General features: G+C 38.3%; 1 protein-coding gene across 14 annotated transcripts in view; it reads right to left on the reverse strand.

Annotated features, from left to right (window-relative positions):
- TPST1 (tyrosylprotein sulfotransferase 1) overlaps positions 1-18,319 on the reverse strand; it is a 185,529-nt gene that overhangs the window by 23,465 nt on the left and 143,745 nt on the right. For 3 of the 14 annotated variants that reach the window (XM_073792050.1, XM_073792051.1, XM_019921874.2), the window contains exons 4-5: positions 11,554-11,635; positions 10,582-10,738 (exon numbers count right to left, since the gene is read on the reverse strand). The exons of 7 other annotated variants lie outside the window; for them this stretch is intronic. In XM_073792050.1, the coding sequence (XP_073648151.1) occupies positions 10,629-10,738; positions 11,554-11,635 (192 nt within the window). In that variant the 3' untranslated portion in view covers positions 10,582-10,628. Of the gene's footprint in view, positions 1-10,581; positions 10,739-11,553; positions 11,636-18,319 lie in introns of those variants that run through there. 4 more of the 14 variants (XR_012326042.1, XM_073792052.1, XM_073792049.1 and 1 more) reach the window with 3 other exon arrangements.

Genomic DNA, 18,319 nt, shown 5'->3' on the forward strand with positions numbered 1-18,319 from the left:
TCTCATATAAGTAGAGTATTATACACTATTTATCCTTTTGTGTCTAGCTTATTTCACTTAGTGTAATGTTTTCAATTTTCATCCAAGTTGAAGCATGTACCAGAATTTCATTCTTCTAAAGGCTGAACAATATTTCATTGTGTGGATATCACCTGTTTATCCATTCATCCATCAATGGACATTTGGGTTTTTTCCACCATTTGGCTATTGTGAATAATGCTGCCATGAACACAGGTGTACAAAAATCTGTTTGAGTCCTTGCTTTCAATCCTTTTGGGTATATACCTAGAAGCAGAATGCTGGGTCATGTGGTAATTCTATGTTTAACTTTTTGAGGAGCTGTCAGAAAGTGGCTGCGTCAGTTTACATTCCCAGCAGCAATGCATGGGGGTTCCAATTTCTCCACATCCTCACGAACACTTGTAATTTCCTTTCCTTGCTTTTTAAAATAGTAGCTGTCCCAGTGGGCATGAAGAGGTATATCTCACTGTGATTTTGCTTTGCATTTCCCTAATGACTAGTGATACTGAGCACTGTATTGTACACTATGATGTTTTGCCATCATTAAAAAGCAAACCAAAACAAAACCTTTCTGGTTAGAGACTGCCCCTCCAGGACTAGCCAATTCTTAGAGATAGAAAAGGGCCTCACCTGAAGGATATTTTTGTTATACAAATTAACCAATAATCCAGGGCCAAACCTCCTCTATCTGTCCCCTATACCACAGTAGACAATATTCCTTTGCCTTAATCATCCCAAGTCAAGTACCAGGTAAGTAGGGACCATCCCTATAGCCCACAGCCCACCAAAATCACTAAAAATAGCCAGTCTTAAACTGTTCACCCTGCCCTGTCTTGCCATTTCCTTGGAAATCTCAATTAAGTTTCTGACTTAAACCTTCCCCTTGTTCCTGTCTTCTGCCTCCTGACCACCCTGGCGGCTTTCTCATGTAGCCCTGCATGGGCTCCTCTCTCTAGACCTGTGAGTACCAGAAACTTTGTATTCCTGAGTCTCTCCTCTGATTCTTGTAGCCACACCTGACTGACCATCTAATAAAAGAATATAAGACCAGCATCTTTTCATATGCTTATTGGCCATTTGTATATCTATTCAAGGCCTTTGTCCATTTGATGTTTAACTTTTTGAGGAACTACCAGACTGTTTTCCAAAGTGACTGCACCATTTTACGTTCCCACCAGCATTGTATTAGGGTTCTAATTTCTCCACATCCTTGGAAACATATTATTATATTTTTTCTTTTGTTTTTATTGTGGTAAAATATACTTAACATAAAATACATGTTAAGTACATTTTAACCATATTCAAGTGTACAGTTCAGTGGCATTAAGTGCATTCACACTGTTGTGCAACCACCACCATTATCTAGAACTTGTTTTTCATCCCTTACTGAAAGTCTGCATTCATTAAATAATAACTTCTAATTCCCTCCTTCCACCAGCTCCTGATAACCACTGTTCTACTTTCTGTCTTTGTATATTTGACTATTCCAGGCAACTAAAATGAGTCGTATCACATAACATTTGTCTTTTTGTATCTGGCTATTTCACTTAGCATAATGCCTCCAAGGTTCATCGATGTGGTAGCATGTATCAGAACTTCATTCCATTTTAAGGAATTTCATTCCACTGTATGTATATACTACATTTTGTTTATGTATTCATCTATTGATGGACCATGTGTTGCTGTTTCCACTTTTTGGCTATTGTGAATAATGCTATGAACGTTGGTGTAAAATTATCTGAGTCCCTGCTTTCATTTCTTTTGTGTTTATACTCACAAGTGGAATTGCTGGATCATATTTTAGTATTTTGAGGAACTACCATACTGTTTTCTGTATATTTTTATTATAGACATCCTAGTGTGCATGAAGTAATATCTGATTGTGGGGGGGGCGGGGGGTTTGGGGGGTGTTTTTTTGGCCACACTGCACAGCATGCGGGATCTTAGTTCCCCGACCAGGGATTGAACCCAGGCCCTTAGCAGTGAAAGCGCAGAGTCCCAACCACTGGACTGCCAGGAAATTCCCCTGATTGTGGTTTGCATTTGTATCTCTCTAATGGCTAATGATGTTAAGCATATTGGCTACTTCTACAGCAGCAACCCACTTAATAAAGGCACATATAAATTAAAGTAAATGGATGGAGAAAATATACTATGCTAACACTAATCAAAAGAAAGCATGAGTAGCTATATTAATTTCAGACAGAGTAAACTTCAAAGCAAGGGAAGTTATTAGGGATAAAAAAGGGCAACACATAATGAGAAAGGAGTCAATTCTCCAAGAAGACATAGCAATCCTTAATATGCATGTGCCTATCAACAGAGCATTAAACTACATGAGGCAAAAACTGATAAAACTGCAAGGAGAAATAGATGAATCCACTATCATAGCTGAAGACTTCACACCACTCTATCAGAAATGGACAGATCTAGTAGGCAGAAAATCAGTAAGGACATAGTTGAACTCAACATCATTAATCAATTGGATATAAATTGACATCTAACGACTACTTCATCTAACAACAGCAGAATACACTTCTCAAGCTCACATGTAAAATTTACCAAGATAGACCACAATCTGGTCCATAAGACACACCTTCCCAATAGAGTGAAATGCAACTAACAGAGTAGCCATATCAAACACAGTTTTTAGGTCTTTATTTTAAAAGTATACTGACTCAAGTGGAGTGAGGAAAGCAGCGATGTAAGGGCAGAATTAGGAAGCCATTCACGTAGGAGTGTGGGATGTTGTAATCCCAGCAGGGTAAAGAGATCTTTCTAGCGGGGTCACAGAAACAATCTGGCACAAAGTGATGGATTCTGAGTGTGAATCCATGTGAGGGAGTATACTGGCAAGGAGTCAGAGCCTGGGTGGGGTGACAGGTCACAGAGGGGTAGCCCAACATAATACAGTATATCAGAGCCAGAGAGGAGTGAGTAGAGCATTTCCACAGGTAAAGGGGCAGCAGAGATGAGAAATTTATTACATATGTAGAGACTGAGCAAAAAACTAAATATATTAAAGATAGTGGGAGCCAGGTTTCTCACTACTAGTCAAGGGCATTATTATTAAGGACACAAATACTAAAAGAAAGCTAGAAAGAACTCTGATGTTGTATTGGAATTAAAGTATGGGTATAAATTTAAAGTTTGCAACATATATAGACAGACACAGAAATAAATACAGATGTAAAATATGTGTGTGTGTGTACTCTCTAGCTCTGCCCAATGAGAGAGTCTAGGGTTAGTAATACCCCACCTGCAATGAGCACACTTGGCATCCTGATCTTTGGTTCATAATACCATTCTCCAGACAACAGAACCAGGGCTAAGACAAACTACCAAATAAGCCGAGAACATCTGGTGATGCCAGAAAGTAAGAAAGTGTTCAAAGGCAGATGGGGCCATGTCTAAAGGACACAGTGGCCAGCTTGGAAGGGCTCCCACCAAACAGATTTTGGACAACTTGAGCATCAAAATAATGGTGTTAACTCTTTGAGTAAAATAGGACACTGTGAGTTTACAGTGATATAAATAAATACTTTGAAAGTTTGTTGAAGAAAAGGATATTTACATAGTCTCAAAGAACCTCCTCAAAAAATACTAATTAATTGTAAAGAAAAAGAGTCACCACAGAGAATAATTCTGGCGATCAAATTACCATAAATATTAATAAATTATCAAATTGATTATCATCAGTATTAGACAAACTGAAACTGTGTGCCACCTGATAAGATGCAATGGGTAGAATACAGCATCATTTCTGAGATATTCCTGCCAAAAATGAATAACCTGAATAGAATTAAGAAACATCAGACAAATGCAAACTGAGGGAATTTCTACAAAATAACCAGCCTATACTCTAAAAGTGTCAATATTACAAAAGTCAAGAGAAGACTAAGGAACTCTTCCAAAGAGAAAGAGACTGAAGAGACATAATAACTAATAATATAATAACTACATGCAACATGACTCTGACGGCTATAATTTTCTATAAAGGTGACCGTGACCTGGATACTTTCCTAAAATAAATGATGTTAGGACAAGTGGCAAAACTTGAATGGTGTCTGATGATTGACAGGAGTAAACACAAGGTGTTAATCTATCAGTTATGATGGTTGTATTGTGGCTTTATAAGTGAATGTCCTGTTTATAGGAAATACAAACTAAAGTATACAGAAGTGATGGGGGCATTGAGTCAGCAACCTACTACTCATATGGTTCAGGCAAACAAAAAGCTCTCTGTGCTGTCCTTGAAACTTTTCTTTTAGTTTGGTGTTGTTTCAAAATAAAAGTGAAATTAAAACAAATCAACCACCATTTTAACATTCCCCAAAATAAACACTACCAGACTATCAAGAATGTACTTCCCTTTCCAACAATGGTAGACCAAGATGTTTTTAGTTATCCTTACACTAAGAACAACCAGAAAAGCAGGACAAAATATAGAAGCCAACTAACAAACAACAAGCTGTCTTAAGGTACTAGAGACTCAGTAAGCGTAGTAAGAAATTGCAAGGCAAAGACTGGGAAAGAAGGAAAACCTAGAAAGGCAGTCCTGGCTCTTGGGGCTACTCATTCTGAAATTAGTGGCTGACAGGATGAGAAGCTGAGCAAAACTTCTGACATACTTATGACTTTGAAGTGGGAAGGGATGAAAATTGAAATGTAGGACCCACTAAAACAGAAGCAAATACCCCAGGCTTTTGTTGGGACTCCAAGGGACTACACACTAAAGATAAACTGGAAACAGACAAACCTTTATAGAGACTTCAGCACAGCTTCAAATATTTCCACACTGGATTAAATTGATCTCAAAGTGTTAGTACCCTTAGCCTAACTGCCTACCAGAAACATAAATAAATCTTCTCTAAAGGAAGACACCATCCAAGATTTCAAATTGGCGCTATAGATTTTCAAATAAATATGTCCAGTTTTTAAAAAATATACACATATAGGAGAAGAGTGATGTAACTCGATACCAAGAAGAAAAATAGGCAAAAGAAACAGACCCACAGAAGACCCAAGTAATGGGGTACTCAAACACAGATATTTAATTTAATAACTATAATTAAGATGTTTAAGAAACTCAGAAGTATGATTGAGAATTTCAGCAGACAACTATGAAAAGGAACTAGATGTAAATTCTATAAAAATATTTTAAAAACTGAAGCTAGGGGAATTCCCTGGCAATCCAGTGGTTAAGACTCCATGTTTCCACTGCAGGTGGCATGGGTTTGATCCCTGGTCAGGGAACTAAGATCCCACATGTCGTGAGGTGTAGTCAAAAAAAAAAAAAGAATCTAGGAACTCAGAGGAGGGGTTTCATAGATATTACATATGATTGAGTAGAAAATTAATGAACTAGAAGATAGGGTAGAAGAAAATATCTAAGCTGAAGCACAGAAAGTCAAAAAGAAGGAAAATAAAAGAACATAAGAGACATAAATTATGTTGAAAAGTTCTAACATATGTGTTATTTCAATGTTAGAAGAAAAGAGTAAGTAGGGCAGGAGCAATATCTAAAGATATGATAGCTGAGAATTACCCAGAACTGTTAAGAGACAAGATGGAAGTTAGATACAATGAAATAACTTTAATTACTGAAAGAAAATAAACGTGTGTAATTCTAGAATTAGTGTAAGTATGCTTTTCAAGTAAAAAGATAAAGAAAAGATATTTTCAAACAAACAAAAACAGGAAGAATTTGTCATCTACTGACTCACAGAAAAGAAAAAAGTAAAGGGGGTTCTTTGGGAAGAAGGAAAATGATCACAGATGGAGGCAGAAAGTTTCAGGAAGATGCAGTAGAAAGGGTAAATATGTGGATAAAGTTAAAAGAATATTGGGAATTCCCTGGTGGTCCAGTTGTTAGGACTCCGCACTTTCACTGCTGAGGGTGCGGGTTCGATCCCTGGTCGGGGAACTAAGATCCCACAAGCCACGCAGCATGCCAAAAAAGAAGAAACAAATACAAAACAAAAGAACAATAAAAGAATATGGACTTGATAATACAAAAATAAAAATATATTACGGAAACACACACACACACACACAGAGGCATATCTCAGACATATTGCAGGTTCAGTTCCAGACCGCCAAAATAAAGCAAATATTGCAATAAAACAAATCACAGAAATTTTTTGGTTTCCTAGTGATATAAAAGTTATGTGTATACTATACTATAGTCTCCTAAGTGTGCAACCACATTATGTCTAAAAAAAAATGTACATACTTTAATTAAAAAATATTTTATTGCTTAAAGATGCTAACCATCATATGAGCCTTCAGCAAGTCACAATCTTTTTGCTGGTGGAGGGTTTGAAATATTGCAAGAATTACCAAAATGTGACACAGAGACATGAACTGAGCAAACGCTGCTGGAAAAACGGTGCTGATAGACTTGCTAGCTGCAGGGTTGGCACGAACCTTCAATTTATGAAAAAGACAGTATTTGCAAAAGCACAATAAAATGAGGTACGCCTATATATGATATTAAAATATAAACCAAAATTTGCACAAAAGGTTGGAGGGGATATTAAAATACTAAAGTGTGCCAAGGTCCTTAAATAGGAAAGTAGTAAAATACTAGTTAAGATTTAATCAGCCAAAAAGGTATGTTTAATCTCTAGGGTAACCCTGAGAAAAACAGTAAAAAAAGATATGTATAATTTATAAGCTAATGGAATTAAAAATGAAATTAAAAAGAATTAGTGAACCCAAAAGGTGTCCAAAAAGGAGAGAAAAGGGAACATATAACAGGCAGCATAAATACAGAGGAGATAGAAAAATGGCAGATTAAAATCAAATAAGTATTAATTTAAATTAAATGAAAACAAACCAATTCAAATAAAAGAAAATGTCAGACTGGATATGCTGCTTACAAGAGACACATCTTAAATATAAAAAAAAAGAAGACTGAAAGGAAAAGGACCTAACACGATATACCATGCAAAACAATGCTAGCATATCTATGCTTATATCAGACAAAGCAGACGTTAAGGTAAGAGGAATATTTAGAAATAAAGACATTTCTAAATGGTAATGGGTTAAGTTCACTAGATATATATAACAGTTCTAAATTTGCATATTTTAAATACCCTAGTCTCAAAATATCTAAAGCAAAAACTGACAGACCTAAAAGGATAAATAAATAAAACCACAGTGACAGTAGGAGATTTAATACACTTGTCTAAGTAACTGATAGAACAAGGTGACAAGAAAATTGGTAAGGTTATAGAGATTTTTACAATTAACCACCTTGACCTAATGTCATTACATAGTATCTGTCAGCAAAAACTGCAGAATAAATATTCCTTTCATGTTAATGAAAAAGATTTACTGAAATTTATAATTTGCTAGGGCAAAAGCAAGTATTAATAAAAATAACATAATAGATTCTCTGGTCATAGGAGTATTAAGGTAGAAATTAGTTATAAGAAGACAACTAGAAAATTCCTAGACGCTTGGAAATTGAGAAATACACTTCTAAACAGTAACAAAAAAAATCAAAATGGAAATTGCCAAATATTTTGAAATAAATAGAAAAAAAACACTACACATAAAAACACCTAGAATGCTGATACAGACTTGCTGTAAGGAAAATCTATAGCCTTAAATGAATATTTAAGGACAGACTAAAGCTTGAGAGACTTCCCTGGTGGTCCCTGGTCGGGGAATTAAGGTCCTGCATGCCGTGTCGTGTGGCCAAAATTTTTTTTAATTTTTAATTTCATTTTTTGGCTGCATTGAGTCTTCGTTGCTGCATGCGGGCATTCTCTAGTTGTGGCGAGCGGGGGCTTCTCTTGTTGTGGAATACGGGCTCTAGGCGTGTGGGCTTCAGTAGTTGCAGCATGCGGGCTTCAGTAGTTGTGGCTCCCTGGCTCTAGAGCGCAGGGCTTAGTAGTTGTGGCGCTCAGGATTAGTTGCTCTGAGGCATGTGGGATCTTCCCAGACCAGAGATCGAACCTGTGTCCCCTGCACTGGCAGGTGGATTCTTAACCACTGCGCCACCAGAGAAGTCCTCCCCAAAATTTTAAAAAATAAAAAAAAGAATAAAGTTTGAAACCAATGATCTAAGTATCCATCTCTAGAAGTTAGATTAAGAATGGCAAATTAGGGCTTCCCTGGTGGCGCAGTGGTTGAGAGTCCGCCTGCTGATGCAGGGGATGCGGGTTCGTGTCCCAGTCCGGGAGGATCCCGCATGCCGTGGAGCGGCTGGGCCCGTTAGCCATGGCCGTTGAGCCTGCGCGTCCGGAGCCTGTGCTCCGCAATGGGAGAGGCCATAACAGTGAGGGGCCCACATACCGCAAAAAAAAAAAAAAAAAAAAGAATGGCATATTAAACCCAAAAACATGAAAAAGAGGAAATAACAAAGATAAAAGCAGAAATCGGTAAAATAGAAAACACAGATACAGTAGATAAAAATCAACAAAGTCAAAAAGATGATTTTAAAAGACTAAAAAACTTCAAAAACTTCAGGCAAAACTGGTTTAACAAAAAAGAAAGACCATAAAAATAACCAATAGTATAAATGAAACAGGAAACATCATCACAGATAAAAAGGTAATCTAGCAGGCTTCCCTGGTGGCGCAGTGGTTGAGAGTCCGCCTGCCGATGCAGGGGACACGGGTTCGTGCCCCGGTCCGGGAAGATCCTACATGCCGCGGAGCGGCTGGGCCCGTGAGCCATGGCCGCTGAGCCTGCGCGTCCGGAGCCTGTGCTCCGCAATGGGAGAGGCCAATGCCACAACAGTGAGAGGTCTGCGTACCGCAAAAAAAAAAAAAAAAAAGAAGTCCACATGCCGAAACTAAGACCCAATGCAGCCTAAATTAAAAAAAAAGAAAAAAAAAAATATATATATAGGCAAAGGACTTGAACAGACATTTCTCCAAAGATGATATACAAACGGCCAACAAACATATGGAAAGATGCTCAACATCACTAATCATCAGAGAAATACATATCAAAACCACAATGAGATACCACTCACACCCATTAGTAATCCCATTAGGATTACTATTAAAAAAAAACAACAGAAAATAACAAGTGTTGACAAGGATGTATAAAAATTAGAACCCTTGTACACTGTTGGTACAATTGTAAAATGGTACATCTGCTATGGAAAACAGCATGTCAGTTCCTCAAAAAATTAAAAATAAGATTACCATATAATCTAGCAATCCCATCTCTGGGTATATATCCAAAATAATTGAAAGCAGGGTCTCAAAGAGATACTTGCACACCCATGTTCACAGCAACACTATTCACAAGGTAGAAGCAACCCAGATATCCATCAATGGATGAATGAATTAACAAAATATGGCATATAAATATAAATGAGTATCATTCAGTTTTCATAAGGAAGGAAATCCTGTCATATGCTACAACGTGGATGAACCTTGAGGACATTATGCTAAATGAAATAAACCAGTCATAGAAAGACAAATACTGTAAGATTCCACTTTTATTAGGTACCTAGAGTAGAGTCAAATTCGAGATAGAAAGTGGCCGTCAGGGGCTGAGGGGACAGGAGAAATGGGGAGTTGTTTAATGGGTAGAAAGTTTATGTTGCAGGATTAAAAAGTTCTGGATATTTCTTTCACAACAATATCAATATACTTAATATTACTGAACTGTACAGTTAAAAATACTTAAGATTGTAAATTTTATGCTATGCATTTTTTACCACAATAAAAAAAAATCAATTCCAGGTAGGCTACAGATCGAAATAAGAAAAGTAAAGCAATAAAGCTTTTATAGATAACATAGGAGAATATCTTCATGGCCTTGGATTATGAAAAAGATTTATTAAATGGTATAACAAAACCACTAAACATAAAGAAAAGGATACTACTAGGCATTAAAATTAGGAACTTTTTAAAAATTAGAAACAGGTGTTTTTATTTTTCAAAAAATCACATTAGTTTCTGATTAGCAGCTTAACACTTTTCAGAGGGAATATCAGTTTTAACACCAGGAGAAATTTGGGTAATTGGTATTATATTAGTCAAAATACACAGTAAATAGTAGAGACCCAAATCAAAATAGCTCAAGGAAACAAAAAAGGATATGCTTCCCTCATGTTATCAAGTGTCCTCAAATTTATCATCACAATGATTTCATCCTTAGACAGGCTCTCTCCAAATGGTGAGAAAGATGCCTCCATTAGCTCTAGGTTTACATCATCTTTTGGCTTCCAATCCCAGTAAGAAGAAAGAGAACCCCTTTCCCCCAGCATCTATATCAATCTATGAAAATACTCTGGCCCCCTTGGTTCATATGATCTCCCAGACAATTCACTAAGCCCAGGGATACTGAGTAATCTGATTGGCCAGCCCAAGTCCAGCCACTCCCTGCTCCCCTCATTCCCCTCATCCCCACGACAGGAAAGGCAGGGCTACATGACTGACAGCCCATTTCCAAAGCTTAAAAATGCTGAGCAGACCAAAAAAAGTAATAAATCTTCATTTCATTCTTTCCAGAGACATCTCAGTACAAGGGATCTATACTCAGACATACCTGCAGCCATTCATTAGCTTGAGCATAGGAACTTCTATTCTTTGTTTGTTTGTTTGTTTTTGGCGGTGCCATGCAGCATGCGGACCTTAGTTCCCTGACCGGGGATCGAACCCGTGCCCCCTGCATTGAGAGCATGGAGTCTTAACCACTGGACTGCCAGGGAAGTCCCAGGAACTTCTATTCTTGAAAAGACAGCCTTAATGGAGAGAAAGGCAAGGCAGATAAGTGGGAGAAGGATATGTGAAATACATATAAACTCCACACATGAAAGTATGTAGAGAATTTCTAAAAATCATTAAGGAAAAAGCAAATGATTCAGTAGAAAATTGGGTAAGAGACTTGAAATGGCATTTCATAACATAGTTTAGTGGCAAATAATATAAAGTGTTAGCTCTCATTAGTAATTAAGGAATACAAATTTTAACCGTCATAAAACATCACTATGCTCCTACAAGAAAGACTAAAATTTTAAAAGATTGACCAACAAATATTGACAATGTAGAGTAACTGAAATTCTCATACACCTGCTAGTGATAGAGTATAATCACTCTGGGAAACTCTTTAGCATTAACAGCTAAATTTGTACATACAAATGCCCTCCATACATTCATTCTGTAAGGGAAAAGAATAACTCAGCAGGCCTAAGCTTGCTCAAATGTTGCACATTTCCAAGAAAGGCCTATTTTCAGGACTGGTTCTTGGCTGGCTCCTGGGATCTGAGCTTGGAATGTTCTGTCTATAAGAATGTTTTTGCATGTCTGAGGCCTTGGGCCAGCCTGTACCAGTTTCAGCAGATAGTTTATGTTAGTAATTTATTTACGGTGAACATCTGTTTTTTCTCTGGGGGGGTCTACATGTCTACATGACCAACCCCTAATAAAAACCCTGGATTCAAAAGCTCTGGTGAGCTCCCTGGTTGGCAACAATTCACATGTGTTGTCACACATGTTGCTGGGTGAATGAAGCAAATCCTGTGTGACTCCACTGTGAGGGACATTTGAAAGACAGTACCTGGTTTCCTCCAGAGTTTCCCCCATATGCCTTTTCGCTTTGTAGATTTTACTTTATATCCTTTTGCTATAATCAACTGCAACTGTAAGCATAAGAATTTTGGATTACTGTGAGTGGTCTTGGGAACTCCTAATGTAAATCTTAGGCATATTCTCAACAAAAATGCATACTCATTTTCATCAAAAGACATGTACAAGGATACTGCATATCAACATTAAAACATCCCTAAAACTATAAACAACTCAAATGTCCAAATAGTTGTGTAACTATAGTGTCACATTAAATAACAAAAATGAACTACTGTGAAATGCAACAACATGAAACTCATGAATGTTAAAGGAAAGAAACCAGACACAAAAGAATACTGTCAATACCCTCCAGCTGAAGACTACCAGGAATATAGTTGTAGTTGAACATGGTGAATTCATTACTCATTTAATCAAGGGAAGACACACAACGTGGGAAATGGGGGATGTCTCAGTAAAAGAGTATTAGAAAGTACTTTCATGATTCAGGTTTTGGTTAGGTGATTTTGGGAAGAGTCCAAGGAAACAGGGGTTTGCTCTGGACTGGGTGCTGTCAGCAAGCAGGGATGATTCTATAACTGGGTATCTTAATAAATCTTATCTAAAAGGAAGGAAGACTAGAAGTGAGACTAAAGCTACTTGTAAGAAGCAGCAATCAACTCATATTAAACAAGAGGTGGGTATTGGGTATTTTGTGGTTTGCAAAATACCTTGATATTTTCTGTGCTCAAACAGAAATTATATTTTGATATTTTCTGTGCTCAAACAAAATTATAAAGTGGCCTTGTCTTTTCTCAGTTCATCATGGTTAAAGAGTAATCTTGTCTTGTGTTTGTATTTGGTGAGATCATTTATACCCAATAAGAGACCAACATGTCCTAGTGGTGAGCACCAAGCCAGTTTCTTTTTCTTTCTTTTTTTTTTAACTATTTGCTTTTTTACTGAAGATCTAATTGGCTTCATTTAACAATTTATAAATCAGGCAGCACTCCATCTAGCAAGCAGAGAGGAGCTCCAAGGAGCTGTGCAAAATGGAAGGCTTTTAAAGGCAGAGATGGGGTGGACAAGGAAGTCCAACTATTTGACCAAGCCAGTTCCTAATAAACCATGGCCTAGAAGTTGTGTCAGATCAGTTCTTAGATGTCAGAGACTGCTTTTCATCTTTCTTGAAAATATACTGAGTGACTCCATTTATATGAAATTTAAAAACAAGCAAAATTAAATCCATGATGGCAGAATTCAGGACAGAAGTTATCTGTGGGAAGAAGGAAAGAGGAGGAGGAAATAATTTGGAGGGGCAGGCAGAAGGCTTCTGGGGTACTGTTACTATCTCCTTGGAAGGAAAAAAGAAGCATCTCTGGGTTGAAAAATGGTAGAAAAAGGAAAGGAACTGGCAATAGTCTGCACAATCTTCCTTCAATTATAAAACATGATCGATAGGTTTTTGCTACAAGATGAGGTCTTTGTATGCTCTCTCGCCTGTCAAATCACTATCTAGGAGAATGTGTCACTTGCTGAAATGCAAAATACATTAAGTGAAAAATATATGAAGAATTCACATGAAGCCCATTGATGCTTATTCAAGATTTCAAGTCCCAAAAATGAACACTTGAAAAAAGCAATGTTGAACTTCTATCAATGTCAGCTATGCAGATTCAACAACAACAGAAAATAACACAGGCATACCTTGGAGATATTGTGGGTTTGGTTCTAGACAACTGCAATAAAGCAAGTATTGCAATAAAGCGTGTCACACACATTTTTTGGCTTCCCAGTGCATACAAAACTAATGTTTACACTACATTGTAGTCCATTAAATGTGCAATAGCATTATGTCTAAAAATAATGTACATACCTTAATTTTAAAATGTCTTATTGCTAAAAAATGCTAACCATCATCTGAGCCTTCAGTGAGTCGTAATCTTTTTGCTGGCGGAGGGTCTTGCCTTGATGTTGAGGGCTGCTGACCAGTCAGGGTGGTGGCTACTGAAGGCTGGGGTGGCTGGGGCAGTTTTTAAGAATAGGACAACGATGAAGTCTCCTGCACTGACTGACTCTTCCTTTCATGAATGATTTCTCTGTAGCCACGCAATACGGTTTGATAGCATTTTACCCACAGTAGCACTTCTTTCAAAACTGGAGTCAATCAAACCCTACTGCTGCTTTATCAACTAAGTTTATGTGATATTCTAAATCCTTTGCTGTCATTTCAACAATCTTCATGGCATCTTTACCAGGATTAGATTCCATCTTAAGAAACCACTTTTTTTGCTCATCCAGAAGAAGTAATTCCTCATAAATTAAAGTTTTATCATGAGATTGCAGCAATTCAGTCACATCTTCAGGCTCCACCTCTAATTCTAGTACACTTGCTATTTCCACCACATATACAGTTACTTCTTCCACTGAAGTCTTGAACCCCTCAAAGTCATCCATGGGGGTTGGAATCAACTTCTTCCAAACTCCTGTTAATGCTGATATTTTGATCTCATCCCATGAATCAATGAATGCTCTTAATAGCGTCTAGAATGGTGAATCCTTTCCAGGAGGTTTTCAATTTCCTTTGCCCAGATCCATCAGAGGAATCACTTTCTGTCTAAGATAAAGCATTATGAAATGTATTACTTTGGGGCTTCCCTGGTGGCACAGTGGTTGGGAATCTGCCCACCAATGCAGGGGACGTGGGTTCGTGCCCTGGTCTGGGAAGATCCCACATGCTGCGGAGCAAGTGGGCCCGTGAGCCACAATTACTGAGCCTGCGCGTCTGGAGCCCGTGCTCTGTAACAAGAGAGGCCGCGATAGTGAGAGGCCGGTGCACCGCGATGAAGAGTGGCCCCCACTCGCCGCAACTACAGAAAGCCCACGCACAGAAACGAAGACCCAACACAGCCATAAATAAACTAATTAATTAATTTTAAAAAATGTCAGGTGCTGTGCTGACTATTTAAGAAAAAAAAAGAAATGTATTACTTAAATAATAATACTTGAAAGTCAAAATTACTCCTTGACCCATGGGCTGCAGAATGAATGTTGTGCTAGCAGGCATGAAAATGACATTAATCTCATTGTCCATTTCCATCAGAGCTCTTGGGTGACCAAGTGCATTGTCAATGAGCAGTAATATTTGGAAAAGAATCTTTTTTTTCTGAGCAGTAGGTCTCAAAAGTGGGCTAAAATATTCAGTATTTGTAAATAAATGTGCTTTCATCCAGGCTTTGTTGCTCTACTTATAAAGCCTAGGCAGAATAGATTTAGCATAATTCTCAAGGGCCTTAGGATTTTCAGAATGGTAAATGAGCATTGGCTTCAACTTCAGGTCACCAGCTGCATTAGCCCCTTACAAGAGAATCAGCCTATCCTTTGAAGCTTTGAAGCCAGGCATTGACTTTTCCTCTTTAGCTATGAGGGTCCTAGATGGCATCTTCTTCCAGTATAAGGCAGCTCTGTCTACATTGAAAATCTGTTGCTTAGTGTAGCCACCTTCATTAATTATCTTTGCTAGATCTTCTGGATAACTTGCTGTAGTTTCTGCATCAGCACTTGCTGCTTCACCTTGCACTTTTATATTACGGAGATGGCTTCTTTCCTTAGGCCTCGTGAACCAACCTCTGCTAGCTTCAAACTTTTCTTCTGCAGCTTCCTCACCTCTCTCAGCCTTCACAAAATTGAAGAGTTAGGGTCTTGCTCTGGATTAGGTTTTAGCTGAAGGGAATGCTGTGGTTTGATGTTGTGGTTTGATCTTCTAACCAGACCAGTAAAACTTTCTCCATATCAGCAATAAGGCTGCTTTGCTTTCTGATCATTTGTGTGTTCACTGGAGTAGGACTTTTAATTTCCTTCAACAACTTTTTCTTTGCATTCACAACGTGGCTAACCACTGGTGCAGGAAGCCTAGCTTTTGGCCCATCTCAGCTTTCTACCTGCTCTCTTCACCAAGCTTAATCATTTCTAGCTTCTGATGTAAGGTAAGAGATGCGCAACTTTTCCTTTCACTTGAACGCTTAGAGGCCATTGTAGGGTTATAAATTAGCCTAATTTCAATATTGCTATGTCTCAGGGAACAGGGAGGACCGAGAAGAGGGAGAGAGATGGGGGAAATGCCAGTTGAACACGCAAAACATTTATCAATTACGTTCACTGTCTTACATGGGCATGGTTTGAGGTGCCCAAAACAATCATAATAGTAACATCAAATATAACTGATCACAGATCACAACAAATATAATAGTGAAAACGTTCGAAATACTATAAGAATTCATATTTTCAAATGAAACAAAGAATGGTAATGGAAATTATTTTCAAAAATATGATGAAAGATATGAATTCTGGGAGGAGGAACCAAGATGGTGGAGTAGAAGGATGTGCTCTCACTCCCTCTTGTGAGAACACCAGAATCACAACTAGCTGCTGGACAATCATTGACAGGTAGACACTGGAACTCACCAAAAAAGATACCCCACATCCAAAGACAAAGGAGAAGCCACAAAGAGACATAAGAAGGGGCACAATCACAGTAAAATCAAATCCCATAACCGCTGGGTGGGTGACTCACAGACTGGAGAACACTTATACCACAGAAGTCCACCCGCTGGAGTGAAGGTTCCAAGCCCCACGTCAGGCTTCCCAACCTAGGGGTCCGGCAACGGGAGGAGGAATTCCTAGAGAATCAGACTTTGAAGTCTAGTGGGATTTGACTGCAGGACTTTGACAGGACTGGGGGAAACAGAGGCTCCACTCTTGGAGGGCACACACAAAGTAGTGTGCGCATCGGGACCCAGGTGAAGGAGCAGTGACCCCGGGGGAGACTGAACCACACCTACGTGCTAGTGTTGGAGGGTCTCCTGCAGAGGCAGGGGGTGGCTGCGGCTCACCGTGGGGACACGGACACTGGCAGCAGAAGTTCTGGGAAGTACTCCTTGGCGTGAGCCCTCCCAGAGTCTGTCATTAGCCCCACCAAAGAGCCCAGGTAGGCTCCAGTGTTGGGTTGCCTCAGGCCAAACAACCAACAGGGAAGGAACCCAGCCCCACCCATCAGCAGTCAATCGGATTAAAGTTTTAGTGAGCTCTGCCCACCAGAGCAACAGTCAGCTCTACCCACCACCAGTCCCTCCCATCAGGAAGTTTGCTTAAGCCTCTTAGATAGCCTGATCCACCAGAGGGCAGACAGCAGAAGCAAGAAGAACTACAATCCTGCAGCCTGTGAAACAAAACCACATTCACAGAAAGACAGACAAGATGAAAAGGCAGAAGGCTGTGTACCAGATGAAGGAACAAGATAAAACCCCAGTAAAACAACTAAACAAAGTGGAGATAGGCACTTTCCAGGAAAAGAATTCAGAATAATGATATCAAAAGCTTTACAGACAAGCAAAAGCTAAGAGAATTCAGCACCACCAAACCAGCTCTACAACAAATGCTAAAGGAACTTCTCTAACTGGGAAACACAAGAGAAGAAAAGGACCTACAAAAACTAACCTAAAACAATTAAGAAAATGGTCATAGGAACATACATATCGATAATTACCTTAAATGTGAAGGATTAAATGCTCCAACCAAAAGACACAAGCTATCTGAATGGATACAAAAACAAGACCCATACATATGCTGTCTACAAGAGACCCACTTCAGGCCTAGGGACACATACAGACTGAAACTGAGGGGATGGAAAAAGATATTCCATGCAAATGGAAATCAAAAGAAAGCTGGAGTAGCAATACTCATATCAGATAAAATAGACTTTAAAATAAAGAATGTTACAAGAGACAAGGAAGGACATTACATAATGATCAAGGGATCAATCCAAAAAGAAGATATAACAATTATAAATATATATGCACCCAACATAGGGGCACCTCAATACATAAGGCAACTGCTAACAGCTATAAAAGAGGAAATAGAGAGTAACACAATAATAGTGGGGGACTTTAACACCTCACTTACACCAAGGGACAGATCATCCAGACAGAAAATGAATAAGGAAACAGAAGCTTTAAATGACACAATAGACCAGATAGATTTAATTGATATTTATAGGACATTCCATCCCAAAACAGCAGATTACACTTTCTTGTCAAGTGTGCATGGAACATTCTCCAGGATAGATCACATCTTGGGTCACAAATCAAGCCTCAGTAAATTTAAGAAAATTGAAATCATATCAAACATCTTTTCTGACAACGCTATGAGATTAGAAATGAATTACAGGGAAAAAAACATAAAAAACACAAACACATGGAGGCTAAACGCTACATTACTAAATAACCAAGAGATCACTGAAGAAACCAAAGAGGAAATCAAAAAATACCTACAGAAAAATGACAATGAAAACACGACGATCCAAAACCTATGGGATGCAGCCAATGCAGTTCTAAGAGGGAAGTTATAGCTATACAAGCCTACCTCAAGAAACAAGAAAAATCTCAAATAAACAATCTAACCTTACACCTAAAGGAACTAGAGAAAGAAGAACAAACAAAACGCAAAGTGAGCAGAAGGAAAGAAATCATAAAGATCAGAGCAGAAATAAATGAAATAAAAACAAAGAAAACAATAGCAAAGACCAATAAAACTAAAAGCTTGTTCTTTGAGAAGATAAACAAAACTGATAAACCATTAGCCAGACTCATCAAGAAAAAGAGGGAGAGGACTCAAATCAATAAAATTAGAAATGAAATAGGAGAAGTTACAACAGACACCGCAGAAATACAAAGCATCCTAATAGACTAGTACAAGCAACTCTA

The sequence above is a fragment of the Tursiops truncatus genome, chromosome 15 (assembly GCF_011762595.2).
Source record: "Tursiops truncatus isolate mTurTru1 chromosome 15, mTurTru1.mat.Y, whole genome shotgun sequence".
In the NCBI taxonomy this organism is placed as follows: domain Eukaryota; kingdom Metazoa; phylum Chordata; class Mammalia; order Artiodactyla; family Delphinidae; genus Tursiops; species Tursiops truncatus.